General features: G+C 38.0%; 1 protein-coding gene across 2 annotated transcripts in view; it reads right to left on the bottom strand.

The window, feature by feature from the left end:
* The window catches only part of LOC150083704 (suppressor of lurcher protein 1-like), a 363,928-nt gene that overhangs the window by 320,664 nt on the left and 16,964 nt on the right, over window positions 1–26,300 (bottom strand). The window contains exon 2 of one of the 2 annotated variants that reach the window (XM_090378137.1): window positions 6,546–6,662. In XM_090378137.1, coding sequence (XP_090234263.1) covers window positions 6,546–6,609 — 64 coding nt within the window. In that variant the 5' untranslated portion in view covers window positions 6,610–6,662. Of the gene's footprint in view, window positions 1–6,545; window positions 6,663–26,300 lie in introns of those variants that run through there. The other variant, XM_090378136.1, reaches the window with a different exon arrangement.

Consider the following 26,300-nt stretch of genomic DNA (forward strand, 5'->3'; position numbering starts at 1 on the left):
CTCCATTTCCCGGTATTAATGATAATGGAAGGAAAATAAATGTGTTACATTATTCCAGCAGTATGTTTATTGAAAAGTGGCAGTTTGTATTCATTTTATCTCAATAGGAAATCGCTCAAGAGAAGAGTATCGATAAAACTGTTAGTATTTGAGTAAAATAGATTATCTATGAACGCATCCTTCCAAAAATCCATAATTTTATCGATAAAAAAATGCAATTCTTGGAAAACTTTGAAGAATATTCCAGGGGATTTTTGAACAGTAAATTAAAAATTGGTTTCTGAAATGTGTCATAGAAAAATGGTGGGAAGTTGTGGAGGAAAAAACAGTAATGGATTTTTTGAAACATGCGTCCATCATTTGTAATCTATTTTTCTCATTTGCTAACATCCATCTCATTTCCTTCTACATCCGATTGTCACTTAAAGTTCAACTTTAGGATTTCCCAGTTGTCACTTAAGGTGTTTTGAAATTCATTCCTTTAAGAAGAGTGTCGGGAGTTTAACATTGAATGTTAAAATTATGTAGATTTTCCTGAAAAAAAAATTGGAAGCTAAAAGTCTTTCCTTGCTTAAAAAAAGTTTGATTAAGGAGTTTCGGAGAAGTGCTCTACAATGGTGCCGAAAATGCCAAGATTGGACTATGGATGAAGATTACGTGGCTTGACTTCTCTCGATTTAAACTTTTTGCACGAATGTTAGGGAGACTATGGCTTGAACTTCATAAAGCCATGCGTCCACACTGCCTCAAGTCAGCTATTCAAGAGGTCGGAGTTGGTATATCGTAGTATGAGATCTTTGAGACCAACTTCACCCTTTAATGCTTCATTTTTACTTGGATTGCGATGGATTCTTTCAGGACGACAATGCAACTGTCCACCGTGGAAGAATTGTATTCGAATTGTTGGAGGAATAGTCCTACGACTTTCATCATCTACTTTGGTCGTCTAATTCTCGATTTGAACGGTATTGAGAATGTCTGGAAAGGACAATTCGGCTTCGCAGTTTTATTCTGACCAAAAAAACGGCAGTTGACGGATATCCTGATGGAAGAATGGTCAAATCTGGAGTTCGAATTCCTTGGATTCGTAGTGAAATCGGTGGCACGATCTGTAGGGGCTGTAATTCGGGAAAAAAAACTATCTTATTAGCGCTACCTAAGTCTAAACTTATATGCCCATGTATATTAGGTCCATAAATTGCGTATATTCTATGGTAAATTTGCCTGTTTAGCTCGACATAAAACCCGAGTTTATGAGGGGAGGGGCTTTATATCCATATCTGACACCGATTAACTTGGCCACAGAATGAAAACTGCATATTGAATAAAGGTTTCTAATTTTTTTTTGGCCAGGAAGTGTAGTTATGTGTACAAAAGAGACTTTGGCCAAATCATTCAGAGAAACAGATTTAATTGCTGACAATTTCTGAAATAGAACAAGTTAGTACACTGCTTTACCAAAATATGACCTTCTACTCCAACTTATGGAATAGTGTTCTTCTACAACTTGCAAAAAGGTCTGATTTTGAATCCTATATGGACTCTTTCATCCAGAAAAACAAACAAACCCACCATAGACACGCATCTTACAAAGATTTTATCACGGAGTTGGTTAATATACATGGTTCGTTATGTATTTATTATAGGTTATTGGTGCCCTCGTGGATAGCACAGTTGGTAGGATCGCCATCCTCCCCATTGGGTGGAAAAGACTTAAGTTCGAGTCCAGTCGATCACGAGAGGAATTTTTATGGGCCTTTTTCACAACGTGGTTGAGTTTATCGGTCTCAGGCGAGAGTACCATAGTTTTTTTCTCCAGGAAACTTGAGTTTTTTGACCAGGAAACAGAAAACCGACCTCAGAACAGACAATATACACGGAGCAATATGGCCTTAGTCGCTGATGCTCCTAAAACCCTATGACAACAACAACAATGAATTCGTGATGGTGGAAAGGAATTTTGCTTCTTAAATTCCAAGCTAATAAGCTGTCCAAACTAATATCCGGTTCTCTGTAATTTCCAGATGAAGGTATTTGGTAAACAATACGTATTCATCGTGAGTTGGAGTACTCCATATGAAAAGAAACAGAGTGGTAGGAAGGAATTTTATTTTGTGGCGTGTCAATTTTAATATAAAATTTTAATCTTCTTCCTTCTTTCTCTGCACCTTACTCCATCTCATCAGAACAAAACTCGTTAAAAGATAATTAATTTTCACTGCCGGACTCATAACAGTGTTTATGATGTCTTTTTTTCTGACATCTTAATTAACTTTAGGTGAGCTTATCAAAAATGATTTTCTTAAAGACAGAGAAAAGGTAGTTTTCCAGTTCGCACAGAGGCTGTAAACAAGAAAACCAGATACCATAGCAAAAGTCGTTTCGGCCGATTAAAAAAAAGTCCTTTTTCTTCGGATAAATTTTCTTATCTTCGAAATAAGTTAGCCTTAAAGAAATGAAATACAGTTTTCATTTCTGTGGGTTGATGATCAACAGAATTCATCACATCAGAGTTCATTGAATATAAGAGAATAGCTATATTCAAACATTTTAAGACAATTTCGCAAGAGACGTGGTAGCACAGTGGATGCGTGTCTTTTTTGAATTATGTCTATAGCGTTTTGTTCTTTCGGGTTTCTGATTTCTTTTTTCATGGTTATGTAAAGGATTTTTTGATATTTCCAGATATTTTAAAATCATCGAAAAATTAAATGTTTAGTAGAATAAAATTTGAAAATAATCACAAATAGAAAAATCTATATTCTATTTGTGATTATTTTTGATTTTTTTTTTGAAAATCGTCAAATATGTAAATTTTTTAGTAGAATAAAGTTTTAAAATAATCACAAAGAGAAATAGCTGTACAGAAACATTTTAAGGCACAATTTCGCAAGGGACGTGGTAGCACAGTGGATGCGTGTCTTTTTTAAATGTGGTGTCAACAGGGTTTTGGTAACTGGAATTATAAAATAAATTTATATGATTTTAATATCTTTTTTTCAAAATTATCCTGTTCGTAGGATCATGACACATTTTATAATCTGAAACTGCTTGTTTAATAAACCTTATTAACAAAATAAGCATTTCTTTTAAAAATTTAATAAAATTATTAAAATTAAAAAATTTAGTATCAGAATAAGTCGTGTAGTGCATGGAAGCAACAAAAAAAATTATAAAAAATAATGTTGAAATAAAAAATCGAAAAATATATAAATATATAAAAACCTCACGAGTGACTGCGTTAAAATTAATTAATTATTTAAATTAACTATATATATATTTTTTTAAATTATTAATTATTTTTAAAAATTCTAAATATTATTTTAATCATTAAAATTAATTTTAATTAAAATTAAAATTATTAGAGTAAATTTTTATTTAAGCAAAATAAAATTAATTTATAAATCAACTTTTCACTTGTGAACTTACAGTATTTTTAATTCATAATTATTATAATCATTTTATTGATTTTTTTATAATATATGCAAGGAATTTAATTTTTAATTATGTGCGTCTATAAAAAATGAAATTTCAGTTTTTTGAAGCAGACGTCATTATAAATTCTCCATTTTTTTTTTCGTTTGGCATTTCGGATGCCAAACGAAAAATGGAGAATTTATAATGACGTCTGCTTCAAAAAATGTTTCGAGTTTTGATAAGTAGCAGACGAATGACATTACTGGTCGCTGGCAGGGAACTTTTGAAGCAATTTCGCCGCAACATTCTGCCTTTCTTTCTTTCATATCTGTACGTTACTTTCGATGCATAAACATTCGTACCATTTTTATATAATTCCGTGATTTTTCTTATCTAAAGTGATGCTTCTTCCAATTTCGAATTAAATTTTCTGTCACTTTTAGAGCACGTGTTAGTGCAACTGCGACATGATTCATTCGGTCTGTCGTCTGCGTGAGCTGGTGCAGTTAAAAACTACGCCGTTATCGCAGCTGTGAGCAGTTTTCGTGTCGAACGTCCTCTTCCTCCTCCTCCTCCTCGATACGAACGCCAATGTTCCCGCTATGCCGCTAATCTCCTCGTGAACAGCCCACTCAGCGAAATGTTTCTCCATTGATAGGGATGAACAGATCGGTAATCGTATCTCAGTGCGAAGTTGCATTTGCAGCAAAGTTCACTGCTAATGACACGCTGCAGCTATGCCGGGGCCACCGAGGCTCCTTTACTCTGGCCACTCACTACCCACTCCCTGATGATGAATTGAACGTGACTCGAAACAGCACAGCAGTCGCTTCGTTATATTAGGTGGCGGTTAGCTGAGGAGGACACCATTCTCAGCAGACGCCGACTAACTCGGCCCAGAAAAATAATCCCGGTTGTGACGGGAATCGAACCCGTATCCAACAATCGTAGCCGCTGTGCTAACTAACTCGAAATAGAAAAAAAAAAGAGAGATAGAAAACAAGAGAAAATAGACGTTAGTTGACAGAACGAGTGAAAAAAAAAGGAGAGACACAATAGACGAAGAAAGAAAGTAAAGAAACAGAAAGAGAGGGAGAGAAAGAGAAAGTAAAGAAATAGAAAGGAACAGAGAAAGAGAAAGAAAGAAAGGAAACAGAAAGAGAGGGAGAGAAAGAGAAAGTAAAGAAATAGAAAGGAACAGAGAAAGAGAAAGAAAGAAAGGAAACAGAAAGAGAGGGAGAGAAAGAGAAAGTAAAGAAATAGAAAGGAACAGAGAAAGAGAAAGAAAGAAAGAAAACAGAAGGAAAAAAGTAAAGAAACAGAAAGAGATGCAGAGAAAGAGAAAAAATAAAGAAACAAAGAGATACAGAGAAAGGAAGTAGAGAAACTGAAAGACAGGGAGAGAAAGAGAAAGACAGAGTGAAGAAACAGAAAGAGAAATTAGAGAGAGAGAAAGTAAAGAAACAGGAGAGAGAGAGAGAGAGAGAGAGAGAGAGTAAAGAAACAGGAGAGGGAGGGAGGGAGAGAGAAAGTAAAGAAAAACAAAGAGACCCAGACAAAGAGAAAGGAAGTAGAGAAACTGAAAGACAGAGAGAGAGAGAGAAAGAAAGCAAAGAACCAGAATGAGAGAAAGAAAAAAAGTAAAGACACAGAGAGACTGAGAAAAAGAGAAAAATTAAAGAAACTGAAAGAGACAGACAAAGAGAAAGGAAGTAGAGAAAGAAAGCAGAAAACAGAAAGAGAGAAAGAAAGCAAACAGAAAGAGAAAAAGTAAAGACACAGAGAGACTCAGAAAAAGAGAAAAAGTAAAGAAACATAAAGACAAAGAGAAAGGAAGTAGAGAAACTGAGAGAGAGAGAGAGAGAGAGAGAGAGAGAAAGCGAAAGAAAGCGAAGAAACAGAAAGAGAGAAAGAGAAAGAAAGCAAAGAAACAGGACTCAGAAAAAGTAAAGAAACAGGAGACAGAGACAAAGAGAAAGGATGTAGAGAAACTGAAAGAGAGAGAGAAGGAGAGAGAGAAAGGGAAAAAAAACAAAGAAACAGAAAGAGAAAGAAAGAGAAAAAGTAAAGAAACAGAGACATAGAGAAAGAAACTAAAGAAAGTGAAAGAGAAAGTAAATCAACAGGAGGATAAAAAGAAAGGAAACCGAAAAAGAGAGAGAAAAAGAAAGTAAACGAAGGAAGAGAGAGAGAGAGAGAGAGAGAGAGAGAGAGAGAGAGAGAGAGAGAGAGAAGAAAGAGAACACAGTGCAAGAATGAAAGAAATAGCGAACAAGAAAAGTAAGGTTAAAAAAGATAAACGAAAATAGAGGGAGAGAAAGAAAGTTTAAGAGGCACAGAGGGAAAGAAAGGCAGAACAAAATAAAGGGTGGGAGGTGGAAAAGAGAAACAAAAAGGTGGAAAGAAAGAAACATTGAGAGAGAGAGGGAATGCGGAATAGTGAAGAAAATGCGAAGGACAGAGAGAAAGAACATATGAATTAATGAGGAATAAAACAGAGAAAAAAAGGGAAGTGAATGTAGAGGAAGAAAACCAGAGAAATAAGGAAAGAAAAATAAAAACAGAAAGAAATAAAAACAAAGAGGGAGAAATAAAAAAATGAGAAAAAATAAAATGAACGAAAAATATATAAAGAAAAAAGAAAATGAAGGTAGAAAGAAGGAGACAGAGAGAGAGAAAAGAAATAGGAGGAAGAGGTGAAAAGACGGTGGGAGGAGGAAAGCGAATAAACAGAGGGTGTTTACTGTTAGTTCGGAATGATAACACGAACTCGATTCGGGGGTGCAACCCCACAAACAGAAGCAGAAGTGAAGCAGCTCGGCCTCTTAGCGATAAACTGGCGTAGATCGTATTGCGCCGTTCCTTAACCTCGTCACTCCAGTCACGTAGCCGTCCATTCACTCTCCGTCGCAGTTAACGTAACTAGAGAGCATCGGCGACATCCCCCCCCCTCGCTCAAATTATGGCACTCCGCGTTAAATTCGCGGCACAACCTCTGAGGGCGAATTCATCCCTCTCCGAGGAGATATCTGCTCCCAAAACAGATCTGCTGTACGTAAGAAAAGCGTTTGAGGAAAGAGAGAGAGAGAGAGAGAACGGTAAAAAAGTAGATATTTGTAACACCTTACCTCGCTCTTCACGTTTTTCCTCATGACCTAACGGCAAGACGCAGCAAACTGCTAATGCATTCATGGAGAACTCTTACTTTCCGGATAAGTCGAGGCGACCACCTCTCAAGCTCTCATCTGCAACAAAAACAAACGACACGCATTAAGCCACACTCGCAACAACCCTCCAACTCATTTTCCTTTCTTAACTAATACTCAAAGGTCAAAAGGTCATTTGGCAATATTAAATATTTTCCGCAGTTAGCAACCACTTCCGAAGACACTAGTGCAAGCGTGCCGGGTTTTTTTTCAATCAATCAACCCGAGTGTTCCTATTATTCTGAATGGGTAGTGTACATTATTCCTTTTCTCGCATACAATATTTTTTCGGTCAATCAACCTGAGTGTTCCTATTATTCTGAATGGGTAGTGTACATTACACCACGAAACAGTCACGAAGTATGGGAGAAACAGAACGATCAGAGATGACTGTTTCGTGGAGCAACGTACACTACCTATTCAGAATAATAGGAACACAGGTTGAATGAGCCAAAACAAACCCCAAAGTGATTATTGTATGGGAGAAACATAATAATCAGAGATGAATGTTTCGCGGAACAAAGTACACTGCCCCTTCAGAATAATAAGAACACTCAGGGTGATTGACTGAAACAAAAAAACGTCACGCTCGCACAAAATATTACATTATTCCAAGAAACGTCCACCTCTAATCATTCTGGTTCTCCCAGTCTTTGTTTTTCAGTCAATCAACCCGAGTGTTCCCATTATTCTGAATGGGCAGTGTACATTACCCCAGAAAACATTCATCTGTGATCATTCCTTTCCTCCCATACAATAATCTTTCATTAGACATTTTTCTATTAAAATTCGGCTCAACTTACGCATTGGGAAAAATAAAAACTTGGAAAACTTTCTTAATCTAAACAAGTTGAAGTGAAAGAAGTTGACGTAGCCTTGATCATCCATCATGCTAAAATTCCTCTTTAGAAGGTAAACCATCTTTTCTAACTTCCATCATTAATGTTGGTATTGTTGAGAAAGGAGGCTAAACAGTTGAATCGAAGGAATGACATTTTCCTAGAGCTTAGTGCTCTCCGACTTCTGTTTCCATAGCAACCACCCCTTTTGCCTTTCATCCGAAGGCTTACATAACAATGGAAAGACGTCTAGCAGGAACATATGTTACCCAAATCACACTGTTCATGTGTCAAGACAAGGGTTAATCTTATAGAGCTGAAATGCCACTTCTTCTTACCATTCTCCTCAGCTTCAATTTTTCCTCTCTCTCTCTCTCTCTCTCTCTCTCTCTCTCTCTCTCTCTCTCTCTATCTTAGTTGAATAAAGAACATCTGATAATATTTGCTGTTTTGGTCGAAGCCATCGAAGTCAAAATGAGATATTTTCGAAGATTTGAAGAAGAGTCGTGTTTACTTTCAAAAGAGAAAGTCACAATAGAGATGCTTCAATAAATGATTCGGAGGAATAAAAATCTTTCTCTTTACAATCATTCCAAAACTACAAAGTCTGGAATATTCAAGTGTTGTGGATGAGTTCAGAGTTCAACGTCTTAGAGAAACTTATTGATAAACGACTTGAGTCTCTCTAAGTTGTTGTGTTCCAATATTTTTGAAGGGTAGTATACTTAATCGGGGATAATTAGTAAACGATACGTTTACTCTAAGAATCGATTGACATCGTGACATTTGTCCACAGATGAGAGACATACGACATGAAATCCTCCGTGGATGGACATCGATCGAATCTATATTTGGGGATAATTTAAACAGATGGAAAATTTCGAGATAGTTTAAGAGCTGAAGTTAATGGAGTTTTGCGATTTTTGGAAAGCATTGAAGCAAGGCCAACAAGGGTAGTAAATGTGAAATTTATTTCGAGGAAATTTCCACATAGAAGGAAAAACACCAATGGGAAAAGAGATTTTAGGGAATTAGATGCCATCAGGACCTGGATACTTCACAAACCGGTTCGGAAATCTACAAATCTGATGGAATGTAACAGGAGAGTCTTGTAAAGAATTGTTCGCTCGGAAAGCAGGTCAACGTTGTCGCAGCACACGCACAGGCTCTCAGTGACACGAATGGGATATCAGCACCACTACAGAGTTATTAATGGCAGGTAAACGTACTTCTTCTCATTACTTTCTATTGCAAAATCCAGGAGAGACATTGAATGGAATGTGCTTGATGTGGCTAGTGGAGACTTATTAAAATCATCGATCCAAGAGTTGGAGAAAAAGAAAGATGCTAATAAGTCAGATTTATCTTTGGATAACGATGCAGCATAATGATCAAAGAGTGTGGAAGTAGATGTATACATGACAGAAGTTGATGCTGATGGCAAGCTCTGTTACCATCTGGAGGACAAGCTTCCTCTTCTTGGAATTTTTGAAATTAAGTTTGGATTTAAGGTTTATTACATTTACATTTTTTGAAGGAGCTAGTGGTAAGGCTCAAGTGTGATGCTAACATAATGAGGTCATCTATAACCTTCTACAGAAATTCTTTCCTTGCATATAATCCCTCCATACAAATCTTTTAACAGAATCCTTCCACAGAACTCCTTTCATATATAATCCTTCCATAGAAATCTTTGAATTTCACCCTTCCATACAAATCTTTTCATAGAATCCTTGCACAAAATTCCTTTCATTAAAATCCACTCAGAAATCCTTTCATACAGAATCCTTTCTTATTATTCCTTCCACAAAAATTATTTCATACGAATCTTTTCATAGAATCCTTCAACAAAAATCATTTCATTTTGAACCTTTCCACTGAAATCCTTTCATTTTGAATCTTTCCACTGAAATCCTTTCAAATTAAATCCGTCCACAGAAATGCTTTCATAGAATCTTCTCATATGACTGCTTCCATGGAAAGCCTTCCATAGAATCTTCCCATATGACTCCTTCCATTGGCCCTAAGTAGCCTATGCGTCGTTAAATTCCAACACAACAACAACGACTCCTTCCATGGGAATCCTTTCATAGAATCTTCCCATATGACTCCCCTCGTGGGTAGCACATAGTAGGATCGCCGTCCTCCCCACACAGGGTGGAAAAAAACCTGAATTCAAATCCCGTTTTTGAGTGGAGGAATTTTTATGGGTGTTTTTCACAACATGGCTGCGTTATTTGGTTTCGAGGGAGGGTAGCATGGTTTTTTCTCCTGGAAACTCATGTTTTTTGTCCAGTAAACAAAAAGTCAGATGCAGAAACATGGCCTTACTTGCGGATGCTCCTAAAATCAAAGAACTGCAAGAATATGACTCCTTCCATTGGAATCCTTTCATAGAATCCTTCCACAAAAATCCTTTCATTAAAATTCATTCTCGGAAATTCTTCCATATAGAGTCCTTCCTTGTGAATCCTTACATATAGAGTCCTTTCTTATGAATCCTTCCACAGAAATCCTTTCATAAAATCTTCCATGGGAAGCCTTTCATAGAATCTTCCATGGGAAGCCTTTCATAGAATCTTCCATGGGAAGCCTTTCATAGAATCTTCCATGGGAAGCCTTTCATAGAATCTTCCATGGGAAGCCTTTCATAGAATCCTCCCACAGAATTTTTCATATAACCTCGAGAGATCCACTAACTGCGTACTTGGCAAAAAGCAGCGCGCTTCTCTGTTCGAAGCGAGTTATCCGTTGCCAAAGTAGGCCACTGACAGCCGAGGGGGAGGAGGCACCCAATATTAGTGATGGTAGTTGTAACGAGGTACCTACACAGAAACCACCCCATTCGGTATTGGATCCCCATTAAGAGAATCAGCTGTTCGCTTGTAGAGTGGGGCAAAGAGACGCATTATGTTGTCTCGGATGTTTAATGATGAAGATGCAAATGCTGCCTTCTCGAAATCCTTTAGTGTAATTGCCTTCTGATCTGTGTACCAACCAATCGATTGTTGCACGTAAACTGCGGAAGGAATTCATCAGCGAGGACCACTCACACTCGGCTTCGACACACGCACACACATACACACAATATGGAACACATTTTAGAGTAGACAGATGCGCGCGCGCGCGCGTGTGTGTGTTTTACGACTGAGAGCACACACCTCCCTTTAAAGGTAAAGTAAGTATTCGTGTTTCGAGCAGCGTGCGTCGTTATTTGCCATACGAAGTAACCGGCGAAAAAGGGTCGAAAGGCGACGGGGAGGCTCATTTTCCCAAATAACTTGACACCGCAAAAAAGGGACGCTGCACGAGGGAAGGAAACGGCAATTCCGAGATGGATAACAAGTTTTTAAATGTGCATTCGCAAAGGAATCGAAACATAAAGGGAGATTAGAAAATTTCGAAGCGAATGTCTCCGATGGAAAAATACACTGTGGCGAACATTACAACCACAGGGAGAACCCTCACACCTCGTCATCTTCTCTCTCTCTCTCTCTCTCTCTCTCTCTCTCTCTCTCTCTCTCTCTCTCTCTCATCATCATCATCATCTAATCTCTTATCTCTCATGTAATTTTGCTTTGCCTTTTCTCTTCCACTCTCAGCTCTCTACTTCACTATCCATCATCATCTTCATCTCTCTATCTTTTGTTTTCCAAATATCTCTCTCTCTCTCTCTCTCTCTCTCTGTTTATCATCATTCGATCTCTTATCTCTCATGTCATTCTGTTTTGCCTTTTCTCTCCCACTCTCAGCTCTCTACTTCTCTATCCATCATCATCTTCATCTCTCTATGTCTTGTTTTCCAAATCTCTCTCTCTCTCTCTCTCTCTCTCTCTCTCCATCTATCTCTTGTTTTCCAATTCTATCTCTCTCTCTGTGGCTGTTTATCATCATTCAATCTCTTATCTCTCATGTCATTCCGTTTTGTCTTTTTCTTTCCTTCTCAGCTCTCTACTTCTCTATCCATCATCATTTTCATCTCTCTATGTCTTGTTTTCCAAATCTCTCTCTCCCTCTATCTCTTGTTTTCCAATTCTCTCTCTCTCTCTCTCTCTCTCTCTCTCTCTCTCTCTCTCTCCATCTATCGCTTGTTTTCCAAATCTCTCTCTCCATCTCTCTCTTGTTTTCCAAATCTCTCTCTCCATCTATCTCTTGTTTTCCAAATCTCTCTCTCCATCTATCTCTTGTTTTCCAAATCTCTCTCTCTCCATCTATCTCTTGTTTTCCAACTCTCTCTCTCTGTCTCTGTATGTTTATCATCATTTAATCTCTTATCTCTCATGTAATTTTGCTTTGCCTTTTCTCTTCCATTCTCAGCTCTCTATTTCACTATCCATCATCATCTTCATCTCTCTATATCTTGTTTTCTAAATCTCTCTCTCTCTCTCTCTCTCTCTCTCTCTCTCTCTCTCTCTCTCTCTCTCTCTCTCTGTTTATCATCATTCGATCTCTTATCTCTCATGTCATTCTGTTTTGGCCTTTTTTCTTTCCCTCTCAGCTCTCTTCATCTCTGTCCATCATCATCTTCATCTCTCTATTTCTTGTTTTCCGATTCTCTCTCTGCATCCATCTATCTTTTGTTTTCCAATTCTATCTCTCTCTCTCTCTCTCTCTCTCTCTCTCTGCATCCATCTATCTCTTGTTTTCCAATTCTCTCTCTCTCTCTCTCTCTCTCTACATCCATCTATCTCTTGTTTTCCAATTCTCTCTCTCTCTCTCTCTCTCTCTCTGCATCCATCCCTCTCTTGTTTTCCAATTCTCATTCTCTCTTTCTCTCTGCATCTCTCTATCTCTTATTTTCCAATGCACCCTCTCCATCTATCAATCTCTTGTTTTTCAATTCTCTCTCTCTTATAAATTGTGTATATTAAGCGTTTAAACGCGTGTTTTGCTGGATGAAAAACCCGGCTTTCCAAGAGAATTGTAACTCCTTCCTGATACTAACTAGTTGAAAGGATAAAAATTTCTCACGTCCAGACAGGATCCGAACGTAGACCTTTTTCAAATGGTGAGTGAAGACAGTGACGGGTACCATCGTTCTACTTAAATAACGTTTGAAAAAAAAAAAGATACTCTCCATAGCTGACTTTGAATTCTTTCTTGAATTACTGTATTTTTTGAGACCAGGATCTTTGTGGAATGCGTACTTCAACCAAAGACTGAATCGTTCCTCATTTTAAGGCATTTATACCCTGATGGGATGTTAAAATTGAGACACGCGGCCTCATCCCGGGATGAGGCCCTGTGTCTCAATTTAAATTTAAAAAAAATCAGTCGCACATTCCAGGGTTTAACAAAATGCCAACAGGACCCCCCCCCCCAAAAAAAAAAAAAAGAAATTAAGCCCTCTTTCTAAAATGAATAAAAATTCACCTCAGGATTGTGTGACTATTTCCATCTCCCAAATAACTTTTGTGTTTCATAGAGCGCAAGGAAACCGTTGACTTCTACAGAACAGCCAAAAACAAAAATTACACTCAGTGATCACTGAATTATGACCACCTACCAAATATGGTGGTGGGCCACTGCTCGCACGTATAACAGCCATTATTCGCATTGACCAATATAGATGTGACACTCACAAGCATGTATGGGTCAAGTCCCATTGATAATTGGTCGGTTGAGCCTGACTGGGTTTCCAGCGACAAGATGGGTCATTAGGTTTGAGATTAAAGACTTATAGATCAAGGTTAGAATTTATCAACGGGCAGTTACGCCGATTTTTGTTATGGCTAATTGGCCTGCTGTCGATAACGAATTGAATAGATTTGGGTGCGCATGCAACTCGTGAGATGTTGGGAGAGATGAGTGGAACTAGGGTTCTTCAGCTGGTGCACGATTGGTTATATGGTGCATTTGAACTAACAATGAAGCGATGCCAAAATAAGCGTGCTCCTATCAATTGGTAGACGCCTAATTAGACAAGGATACTTAAAGAAACTTTCAGGGCAAGGAAGGCTTACCCACGGATTAATGGAATGGCGGTACAGAACTCCAGCTGCAAGTTGAAATCAACGGTTAAAGAGAAATTTATGCGTTCCATTGTTAAAGAGAAATACCACTTGTGAAAAGAATTGGTAAAGACTAGTGACAAAATGATCCCTGGGGCCTGGTCTAGAAATTGTGTAATAGCAAGCTGGATAATCTAGCAGAGGATGTATGTTCCGTTGCTACTGGAAATGGACAAACTATACATGGAGAGTGTTACTCTTTTATTCTAGAATATTTGGATGGGAATGAAAACTGGGCTGATGAAGGAGACAATCCTGAGTATGTGGAAATGAAGATACTTAATGATGCCTACGTGGAGGTTGGGCAGGAGCCCAATTTCACTATGGAAGAATTATCGGCGGCGATTCAGAGAATACGAAGGAACAAATGTCCTGGTTTATATTTAATAGAGGTTGAAGTAATCAAACGTAGCTTTACTTTAATCATATCTCATCTGCTCAGTGCATTTAATGCGTGCCTTCGTGATTGACATATGGAAGGATTGAACTTTGAACGTCTGTTCGATTCCACCTCGTATCGCTGTGAAGAACAGAATCAAATCAATTGTAAAAGGGGCAGAAATGTGTTTGGTGTAGGTTTGCATAAGTAGTGATTCAATCTTCCCATACCCGTGGAAGCAGGCACTGTTGAAACTTATCTTGAAATCTTCTGCCATGTCCAAGGATAGGATGGATTCATATCGCCCATTTGCTTGTTCCGTGAGTTAGGCAAGGTTTGTAAACGACTAGCGACAAGAATTTTAGAAGCAGTTCGGGAGCGGGGTGCATTGTTGGTTGATCAGTATGGATTTACTCCAGGGAAAGGAATGGACGATGCCCTGAAAAGGATGACAATGATTGTTAAAAGTTGTGAGAAAAAGTGCTCTTTGAATCTATTTGTAGATTTTGCGGAAGCGTTTGACACCATTGATTGCAACAATATACTAACGGTGCCCGGTAATGGCCGGTGCCAATTGGCATTTCCCAGATTTACTTAGTAGTTAAAGACTATTTTCGAGATAGAGTTATGGTGAAATCAACAGTGGGGCTTTTACCAAGCGAGTGGGTTCGGGGTTATCCACAGGGATCTGTCTTTGGGCCACTGAAATTCTTTAACTCTCCATCAGACTGGAGAGTTAAAGGCAGAGCACTAGGGCTGTTCAACAACTTCGTCAGTTATGTGGCTCATGTTTCGACAGACTGTGCATTGGAAAGGGCAAATGTAAACAAGATATTTGCAATTTAGAGAGTGAGGCTCAGTATGGAATGCCAGATAGCGTCTAATGATATACTGAAGATAGTATTGATAAATGATGCAAGAAAGCAAACTTACATAGCATCAGTCAAAAAAACAAAACCTACACACTTCACCCATCTATACCCTCCAAAAATTTGTATAGTTCTTCCTTGAATCTTTTCAAACCACCCACTTCCAAAACGACAGATGGACGTTTGCTCCAACAATCAACCACCCGTTGGCTGAAGTCAAACTTCCGCACATCTATCCTGCAACCGTTTTCCTCAAGTTGTGCCCCGCCCCCTCATGTATATTCTTTCAGAAGAGCAAGAAAGTCATTAACATTCGGCTTACTCAATCCATTCAAGACCAGAAACATCTCAACCAGATCACCCCGCAGGTTCCTAGAATCCATGTATTAGCAGAAATGAAGGCTTTCTAAGGAAGAGTACCCTTTTGTTCCCTTCACAAATCCGATTACTCTTCTCTGCACCCGTTCCAGCAATTATACATGCTTCCTAAAGTGGGACATCCAGACCTGTAGACAGTACTCAAGCTGCGGCCTAACCATGCCTCATACAAAGGGATAATCACTTCCTGATCACTGCTACCAAAGTTTCGTATATCATTAACATTGTTGCATACTTTTAAATGGCTGCACGATAAAACAAAAAAACTATTATATTAGGCCACCCGAATATTTAAATTCATATGCCGCGCTGTGTGTCTTATGTCTGTTAATTGAGTGCGTTCTGTGGTCGACTTGTCTGTTTTGCTAGACGAAAAACCTCAGTTTCTGGGGGGGGGGGAGGAACCTTGCTGTCTACGCCTGAGACGACTAACTTAGCCACGAAATGAAAAAAGCCCATTAACGTTCTTCGCGTCATCAACGGGATTCGAACCCGAGCCTTTTTCACCCGGTGTTGGGAGGACAGGGACAATACCACTGTGCTACCACGCAGACAATAAATAAATAAAGACCTCAGCAGTGAAACGTTGGTGCATACGTACCAGAGGTCCCAGTTCTTGCCAGCAAGATATGCCCCTTATTAATGTTTTCTCTTCAACTCGTCGCTGAAGAGAAAATTTCCTACAATTCAGTATAAATCTCTTTGTCTCCTAATTTGAATTTATGGCGTGTAGTTCTGGAATCCATTTTAACAAAAAAAACTGTCATATTAGGGCCATCCGAGAGCGAAGTCATCTGCCCATGTGTAGTATGTCCATATATTGCATGGATCCTCTTGTCGGTCTGAGCTATTTTGCTTTCTGAACGGAAAACCGAAGTTTCCGGGGAGGAAAAACCTTGCTGTCCATCCCTGAGACCGACTAACTCAGCCACAGAGTGAAAAAACCCATAAAAGTTCCTCGTATAATTGTGCTACATGCATAGACTGGAATCCTTTATAACAGTGAAAATTTCTCCTTCTATCATTTTTAAACAACGGCAACTTTTCTGACCACTATTGAAGCCTATCCAATCATCCTTTAGGAGTGCTGTTTGGTGGTGGTTTAAACCATTCCTCAATCACCTACATTATCTGCAGATTTTGAAGTTATGCTCTGTATCCCATTGTCGATTTCATTTAAGAAATCAAAAACAAAAGTGGTTCCAAAACCATTGGAGCCACAACTTCCCTCAATCTGAAAAATAACCATTAATCATAACCCACTGTCTCTGCTCTGCCTTGCAGGCCCCTCTGCGATCCATATAAAGATTTTCCTTGTGATTCGCAGTTTTTGCTTATACAATAACCTCTCACGAGGGATTGAGTTAAAGGCTTTGCTGAAATCCAAATACACAATGTTGAAATGAATTCCTACATCTAGCTGATGAGTGGCTGTTTAAAAATCACTGACCAGGTTAGTTAAACATGGATTTCGGTTTTCTATCTAAATGTCTATGCATGGCATTCTTTATTGCACCCGTGATTCTCCCTACCATTGAAATCAGACCGACAGATCGGTAGTTACTCTTAGAACAGCGTTTATGCATAACGACACGTTGACACTTCTCTAATCCAAAGAAATCTCATCCCAACCCAAAGATGCACAATGGTTCAATGTGTTCTCTTGTATCCTCCTTAAAAATTATTAAATAAAATGCTCAACGGCCATCAGTTGCAGCCTTGAGGTTCAATGTTTTCTAATAAAAAGTCATCTGTAACTTCATATGGCTCAGCCTCTTCTCAGCACGAAGGGTCTTTCGTCAGTAAAGACCTATGCAATTCATCAGCAACATCAGCTAGGTTATCTAAGACTTTCTCGCACCCATTACGCAAGGGTCCGATCTGATTCGTTTTATTCTTCTTTTTATTCACATATAGAAAAAACCCCGTTCTTTTTCTCTCCATCCAATGGTTTCTCAGCTTCAGATATCCTAATCTTTTCTGTGGTACTGTGGACCACTGAACAGGCCAATATTTTACTCTCAAATAAATTGTACCAGATTTCTTTATATGAATAGAAATTGCTGCGAAGCAAAGGTTAGAAATAAATAAGAAAAACATTGACGACTTTGTTTTCTTCCTAATTTTAAGAAACAATTGTCCACATGTACCATAGAACTACTGTAGAACAGAGTTTCTTCTGTTGGTGCTTAAAAATCTATGATTTGAACTTAAAACTTGACTAAAAAATTTTAAGATATTTCGATAAAGAATTGCTTTTTGGTTTCTCAGAGGCACGCACATAAGAAACTTTTACTAACTTCAGAAAGATAAAGCACATCAACTTCACGTACAAACTCGGCAAAAAAGCTTTCCCTGTTTCATTCTCTCCCAGATGAGTATCGATCTGCCAAGACCTTCCCATATGATTCTCGACACGCTGATGGCGTCTCTATCTTTCCACTGCATTTTTCTCTTTTATGCCGAATATTTTTTATTTCCACCTCTTCCTATAAACAACATTGTTTCTCATGACAGGTAAGCATCCTCTACAGATGATCTTAACTACGTACCCATGGGGCTTTCTCTATTTCAAGAATGGATGACTACAATCGCTGTTTACTCCCAATACCATCGGAGTAACTCTTAGAGACATTAGCATGAGTGCTGGTTATAGAGAGCGAGTAGTAAACAGCCTTTAATACCAACAGCTACCTCATCTCTCTCAGTTTATCAATATTTCATGAAAGCCTCTAAAAGTTTGATATGTCGGCCACTTTGCACTTCAATCTATTCGTAGTTGGATGATTCTGAGAGCAAGTTCATTGGCAGATTAGTTGATTTCCATACTCTGCCATCGTTCTAAAGTCTCCCACTGAGGAAGAGTACGACAGAATAATCCTCAGTTCGTCACGCGTCGATTGAAATGCATTATTCTGACGTCTGGCGTGTCTCACTTACAACTGATGTCCTCAGTAAAACGTTAATTTCCGGGTCGGTGTAAATGGATGCGCATCTGCTCTGCTTAGCCTCAATGCTGTTTGATGCGGAGTGAAAAGTTGGCAAGTTTTCCAAACAGTACAAAATAACCGCGAAGGTAAAAGAGGTAACAGGGGATCCTATACTCGGAACAGTGCGGGCAATGTCTGTAAACCTCTTATAGGTTTAAATATCTCTGTAATATTCTTAAGGGTTTGTAACCATATAGACTAGGCATCTGATGAGATGTGCAAATGGTGTTTAGGGTCTTCAAATGGTTAAGCAAACTTATAAAGACTATTTATATTCCTAGGATGTTGAGTACAAGGGACATAGATTGAATTAAGGAAAGATAGTTGTAAGGCTGTATTTAAGAGAGGTTACGTAGATTTGAAGAGGGATTAGGATCGAAATTTGTCTCTCTGCTATGTGCTGAGTATCTCAGTGATATTCCTAACATCTATGAGAATTGAACATTGACTAATATGCTCAACAGCCAAACAATTAGAAACCTTTTGCAGTTAACGTCAAGAGATAATTGAAGACAAATGTAAGTTGTCATGGTATGATCACAAGGTCCGTGGTATTATATAAATACTGTCTGTCGCTTCCTGGTGCTTCTTAATCGATGTGGTCAGGGAGAAGACAGGTGATCTTTCCGATTTTCTAAAATGTGTTATTGTTAGGGCACGTTTAGCAGCAGCAATTGAAAAAATAAAGGAAGTCACTTCTGTGTCGAAAAAAACCATCTCAAAGGCATGCGATGAGTGGAATACGAAAAGAGAAAGCAGTTCTAAAAGGAAAAAATGAGATAGAAAGTCGGTACTCCAGAACGAGACCGCAGGAATTTACAGCGAATTGCATGTCAGAATAGAATGCTCAGCCGAGGAGTGAGAGATTCGATTTAGACAGAGAAAGACCCATTTCCAACCGAACTATGCGGCAGCAGTTGAAGAATCTAGGATTTGGTGGTCGTGTGCCTATACGAGAGCCACTTATTTGTGTAAAAAAATTGAAAGATTGTTATGGAGTTGTGGCGCCGATGCCAAGGCTGCAATGCGAAATGTGGAACAGTAGGAAAAAATCACGTGGTCTGACTAGTCTCGAGTTACACTACTTTGCACCAATGATAGGGTTAAAGAGAGATAACCTTATAGCCATGCATCTAGAATGTCTCGTGTCCACCCATCAAGCGACTGGAGTTGTCATTACGATATGAGGTATGTTCTGTCGGTACGTGCTGGGTACGCTCATACCGTTCGAAGGTCATGTAACCTTCAATGAACATCTTCTAGTCTTATCCAACCAAGTTCACCCGGATTGCGATGGATTCTTTGAAGATGACAACGCAACTATCCACCGTGTAAAAACTATATCTACAAAGTTCGAGGGACATTCACAAGATTTCCAACATCTATCCTAGCTGGCTAATTACAAAGGGCAATTCGGCTTTGCAGTTCTCTACCGACCACAATACAGCAGCCGAAAGCATACTTTTGGAAGAAAGGTCAAATCTGGACACCCTCGGATACATGGTGGAATTTATGACAGGATGTAGACAGGCTACAATCAAAGCAAAACGTAGCTCTAGTATTCGCAGATATCGAATAAAAGTTTCTAAGCTTTTGGCAAGTGAAAGAATGTCTTGGCCAGAGAAAGAGTGCTGTGCTTTTTAGTGTTTTCTGAACGGTAGATCAGAAGTACAATCCCAACAAACTTGCAACCCTTTGCAAATCCTGTCCTGTTGCTTCCAAGCGAACTAATCCAACTCATATCATATAATGATAAATATAAGCGTACCCGAAAGACAATCACCGTCCTTGTGGTGTTCATAATTATTTGAGAAATTGATTCGTAAACGTCTGATCCACCAACTGAGAAACAGAGACCGACCGAGTCAGCCACGTTATGAAAAAGGCCCATAGAAATTCCTCACATCATCGAAGGGGCTTGAACTGAGGTCTTTTCCACCCGGTGTGGAGAGGACGGCGATTCTACTGTGCTACCCACGAGGACCCGTGTCATTTATAATCGTATGTTTCTGGACCGAAGTGAAGTCCTAGTATATTGGAGAATTAGTGAAGATTGTTATAGGATCATTTGGGCTGAACTTGAATTACATGAGAAATACAGCATGGATTGATTTCGGGGAAACGTGTAACTAATTTAAAAAACAGTTGTGAGAGTGCCTCGAAATAAGTGGATCGTAGGAGAAAAAAGATCTTTGGAATTTGCTACTGCTCTGAGCAGAACAGAGTCTCCAGAGTAATAACACGATTCTTGATATCCGTTAATGATGTTGATGGAGCATTGTAATCAACAGATATGGAATTTCTTTAAACAACCACAATAGTTCGAAATTTCACCACCAAGGGCACTGAGCGGTTTATTCACTACAGCAAACAAATTAGCTTTTATATTCGTAATTAAAAGGAGTGTCTGTGATTGAAGAACTCAGGTCTCATTAAGGATTAAGACATTGAGGCTGAACCCTTAAGTTAAATCCATTCGAGTTCGTTTCAGAATGCTGCCAATAAATAAAACAATTAAATTTCATTTTAAAGAATTGGTGTTAATGCAGCCCGCAGAGCAACTCTTAGATTCAAAGAATTGATGAGGAGCAGCAAGAACAATTTTTTAAGATTTGAAGGACGCAATCGGTCTGGACGTAGTGAAAGTTTCATCAAAAATTTCGAGAGCAGTTGTGGAGAACACAATGCCCCGTCTTCATTGCTTATTGGAAAATAATAGTGGACACGTGGAGATTGATCGTCAATAAAAAAAAGGTGAAAAATTTACCTTTGTGTTATTATTCTAAATTAATCACTTTGCGAGCCTCTGGTGGTCACATTTCGAACTACTTTTTATAGTTTTTGTTCGCATCGAAAACCGCTTTACAGTGCTATCTATAGTTTTCGAGCTATTAATTTGTAAAAATGGTAAAGGACTTTATAATCACCCTGTACAAGGTCTGCAAAATAAGAGGTACTGAGACTGGGTAAGTGAAATTCTAGATTGTCTTATTAATTGGAAATCATCAAACACAAGACAATTGATAATTGTCATCAATCCGTTAAATCCTACACGAAGTTCTTCCCACAATGTAGTAAGGTTAATCGTAAAACATGGGTTTTTCATCCAGCAAACAGAAACTGCTACTAATGCAAGTCTTGGTTCAATCCAGCTGAACTCAGATAAACACCATTTCTGTAAATAAGTTACTGTATATGCACAGCAACACAATTACCTGTTAAGTGCAAACCATATGCAAACATAGATTGCACGTATATCCAAGTGGCTGTTCACTGGAATTGCTCTATCGCCCTATGTAAATAGACAATAAATCGTGAAGAAATCCTTCCATCCGGCACAGATAACAGGGAATAAATATACAGTTATTCCGTTGCCATGACAATAAGAGATGTCAACCCACACGGAGAGATTTCTCTAGAATGGTCGCCCTGCTGATTTTGATGTCTCCAACAGTTGCTGTTTATTCGAGGATGAAGGCTGTGGTCTTCCAGCAACAAATCATACTCTTTGGGCCGTAATCGATCTACAACAAATACTCCTACTTTACAGCCATTGCTACGCTGTTCCTTTTTAAACTATCATGGGTGGACGGATATTTGAAAGCATTCACGAGAGTGATCTCTAATAAAATTTCAGACTTAACACCTTAGATTCGAATTTACAGACACGATACACCGACGTCTTATAGCCTCAGTTCTGCTGCTAACCAAAATTGCATCTCAAATATGCTTGCCCACCAACTTCTTATGTTTATCCAATTATTGATGTTAACATGTACTTGATGGAAGTAGGTCTGTCTCTTGATGGGTTGAATGCTTTTTCCCTAAATCACCATGAGATACTAAAGAAAGAAGCTTGTATTCATCGTTGCAATCTACTCTGATTAAGGAAACATTCAAGTTGTTAAAATCCTAAACAAACTATTCGATGAATAGGACGAAATATCCGCCTTGAATCTATTCGTGTCTATCAGAGAAGAGCAATGGAATGAATGTGTACGTGTGTGCATACTTCTTTCATCATTAACTTACAGATGAAAGAACTTCGAGTACTTTCTCCAAGCTCGCGCTCCATCTTCCTAAAATCCACTGACGAAGAGAGAGAGAGAGTGAGGGAGGAAGTAGACGAAAAGAAACAAAATATCTCCGGAAGAGTCTGCATTATTCGGTTCCCATGGCGACCTGAATGTCCACACATCGTCAGTTTCCGAAAAAGTGTCGCGTCAAGTTGACATTCGTGCGACATTCGTATGTCGAAGATTCCAGTTGTGGTCTCTATGACTACAAATCCTATGAAATGCGGCAGTAATCGAATTGCTTTGAAAATTCTTTCGCCAAACGGTTTCTCCACATTGGATACTTGAAGAGTGCAGAATGGACCTTTTGACAGTGCAGAATAACTTTCTTTTTTATTTCTTTTATAAATCTCTACCTCTATGTAAAGCATTTTATAAGAGATATCCAGAAATTTTCACTTTAAATATTCTTTTGAGGAGATATCAAGAAGGTCATGGTAAGATAAAAATAAAATTTAATTTTAATTTTCGAAAATAAGCGTAAAGAAATAATTGAGCGATTAAATTAGATTCATTTATTCGCTAATAGTCAGAGTAAAAATCGGAAATTACAAATTGAATGATCTTTAATGGCGGATATAAAATGGCAAAACAAGCAGACGTATTTAATAATACGTCTGTCACTTAAATATCACCATGGAGACAGCACGTGAAAAAAGTGAAATGTTGCAAAATGGCGGTTTATTTTGATATCAGCAGACGAAGTTTAATCAGTTATGGCATGCAGAAAAATCCTATTTTAATAGTGTTTATTATTAAAATTTTCAATGATAATTCTATGCAAATAATCCATTAATTTAAATTAATAAATTCAAAATTATTCGTGGTTTCGAACGCAAATTATTATTATCTGCACCCAATAATTTGAATTGGAAAATACCATCAAAAATGCGTGTCCTAGATGGGTTTAGTTCTGCCATGTGCAAGTTAATCTTACCAAAGAGTTTTCTTCGTTATAGAACGAGTTTTTCTTTTATTTTCCCCTTCCCCTCTACATTTGTGTTTGTTGCATCTTCTTAGCATTTTAAGTCATTTTAAAATTTCAAATTTTGTCAGTATACCATTTTTTTTATGTTTAGAACAAGATTAAGGTAAAAGAGCACTGCATTTTCTGTTTGCGTAAATCTATCAAAAATAAAAGAAAATAAAAATAGCACATAACTTCGTTTTGCATTCCAAAAAGTTCCTTTCCATAATAAAGTCTCTTTGAATACTTGCCAAGTAATCTTCTTTTCAGATGCATTTTTCAAAATGGACTTGGCTACTTTAATAAAACTTTATCTCCAGTGTAATATTTATATCTTTTGTTATTTTATATGTATAAAAAAAGGAAAGATGTTAGTTAGCTTGAAGTGATCATGCAGCTGGCAGGGACCACTGCGAAATATCGAAACGAATGTGTGTTGCGTGTCACTCTCACTCTCTCTCTCTCTTTCAGTCTGTCTAGCTTTTGCTGAGAGTCTGAGAAGTTGTTTTTGAATTTTCGTCAAAGCACGTTAAGGCTGTGAGGCGTCAGTGTATGGAGTCGATAAATTATCTGGATTCTAGTAAGTTTTCTGTTTTCGGGATGAAAAACACGAATTTTGAGAAGGTAAAGACCATGTTACCTTGATAGAGATAGCCTAATTCGACCATTATGTTAAAAATCTCACTCAAATTTTCAAAACCCTTCAAAAAAATTAAATATAAAATTCAAAATCCTCCAAAATAAATACAAAACTGCTCAAAACAGCCATGACAACATTGCTTTTGCCTCTAACGTAGTAACTAACAACTTCAATTTTTATTTATTCTTATAAAGAATCATAAACATTCTTAAAATTTTAAGAACCTTTAAGAAAATAGTTTTAAACTTAAGAGGAAAACTTTTGAAAATAAAAAAATGAAATGAAACGTTAATATTAATGAAATATCTTATATGGACCGCGTTTCGACTGCTTACCCATCTACGTTTCATTATGGAAAATTCCAGCAAAAAGCGAAAAAATGCATGGAGTATTTTTAATAAAATTTAAAATTCGACTGCTCAATGTAGAAACAACATCACCAATTCATTTTATTTTTATCAGATAGTGTACAAAAGTTGCAGTATTTATTGATCACCTTAATAAAAAGACATTGCGAGACCACTAGATGGATAGAAGAGACTCTCAATGATACCAGATAATTGAAAACACAACGAAGTACTTCCTGTCTTCAATTGCAACGACGCCGAGTCTATTTACCATCTGATTAGCTTCATTTATATCTATTTTCATCTGGTTTCATTTCCCCGAACCACTTTGGCCTCATTCCCAATTGTCTGCTGTGCCGTTTCTCTTGACCAGACAGTTGGTGTGCCTATAGCCTTTTAACACATCGTAACAGCACGCTCATTAGTCAGTGGTGAGACAGAGTTTTGCTCATCTGAGTAATAAATCAGCAAGCTACTTGCTTAGGTTAAGGCAAGGCACATAACGCCCAACTCAGATTTCCTTAAGAGAGAAGTGATTTATGATGAACACCGGAAAACTATCTACCTACAGCTTCAGTTTAAACGTGGTTTGAACATTCTTACAACACTTCCTTCAAAAATTATTTGAAATGAGAACAAGGTACTTCCATTCAGATACTCCATTTAGATTTTAAGACACTCTGACAACGGTCTGTTAACCAATCGGTGAAAACATGATGCCATTACCATACTTTGAAAAATGGTGACACCACAAAAGTGTTTGAAAAGTAGAATCACGTAGAAGTCGCCAGGAGCCAAGTCATGACTATTCGGTTAAAGTTACTGGGCCGATTTCTGCAAGGCTTGTGGGCCAGTTATAGATTAGAGAAGCACCCATCTTTTTAAAGTTGGAATATTTGGTGGGATAGGGGTAGGTATCCTTGTGTTTCCACTACACTGATCACTGCTGTGGAAATATCAAAGATTATAATTTTTCGACAGATTGAAAATATGTTTAAATGAAGTGAGATAAGGCGTGAAATATTTTCCACATATATTATAAACAGGCAATTCCTTGTTCCTTGAACCAACCAGTCGCATCAGGGTTCCCAGTGGGTTGTCTGAAAGGAACTAGCTGCTCGAATCCTTGCGAGAGAGCCGCTGGAAGGCTGAATTCTAATCAGACTCAAATAGATATAGGCAGATAGTAAGATGTTGGCCGTACGATTTTCTGTAGACTTGGGAAAAGATTCCAAGATCCAGAAAGCGGGTATCAGAACAGCGGTGAAGACACACTTACGGTAACAGTGAATGAAAATTGTTCGTACAGGTTGAAAACATGTCGACTGCATTCTGACCTAATGAGCACAATCTCTTATAACCCCAACGACCTCCAAAAGAGTTACATCAATTGGGATATTTAATACAAGCAAATTTCTCTTTTTTTCCATTAACACTAGTTGTATAATGACAGGTGTAATGAAGATACAATAAATAACGAACACACATGTGGACTGATAAACCATATAATATAATAAAGAATACTATAACCACAGCAGCTAATGAGCGTTCTACACCAATTGAAATGTTGTTCAAGGATAAGATCTAAAAGAATTTCGTTATGTTTCGTTATGAATAACCGTAGGGCTTACAATACCAAGATCCCGGTCATTTTTTTTCCGGTATTGAAATACCGGTATTGATACAAAAAATACCGTTTTTTCGGTACTAATTTTTAAAAAAAATAAATAATTGTTTATAATTTAATCACATAAAGGTTATAAAATCACCTTTATGTGGTTATGACGTCGTTATCTCTACTAGCAAATGTTCAATAAATCATCATTAGGACACCATGCAACGTTGCAATCTGTCCACAATCTTCGGACAATTTCATGTCTGACAATATCGTAACTCCAAAGTCCCGTTCCTCCACTACTGACTTTGGTTCAACTCCACCAAGTGTATAAGTTATTTTGGGGTTGCTGTTCCCCAGGTGTAAGACCTTGCATTTTTGCTGAACTAAAGCATAGCTGCCACTTTTCTGACCATCCCGGAAGTCTATCTAGGTCACTCTGAAGAAGCTCTGCTTGACGGCGATCATTAACTACTCTACTGATCTTTACATCATCTGCAAGTTTAGACCTCACGCCTTCCATCCTTTCATAGATGCCATTTAAGATAATCAAAAACAACAGTGGT

This window comes from Mastigoproctus giganteus, chromosome 7 (assembly GCF_048544385.1).
Source record: "Mastigoproctus giganteus isolate SK-2022 chromosome 7, ASM4854438v1, whole genome shotgun sequence".
Classification (NCBI taxonomy): domain Eukaryota; kingdom Metazoa; phylum Arthropoda; class Arachnida; order Uropygi; family Thelyphonidae; genus Mastigoproctus; species Mastigoproctus giganteus.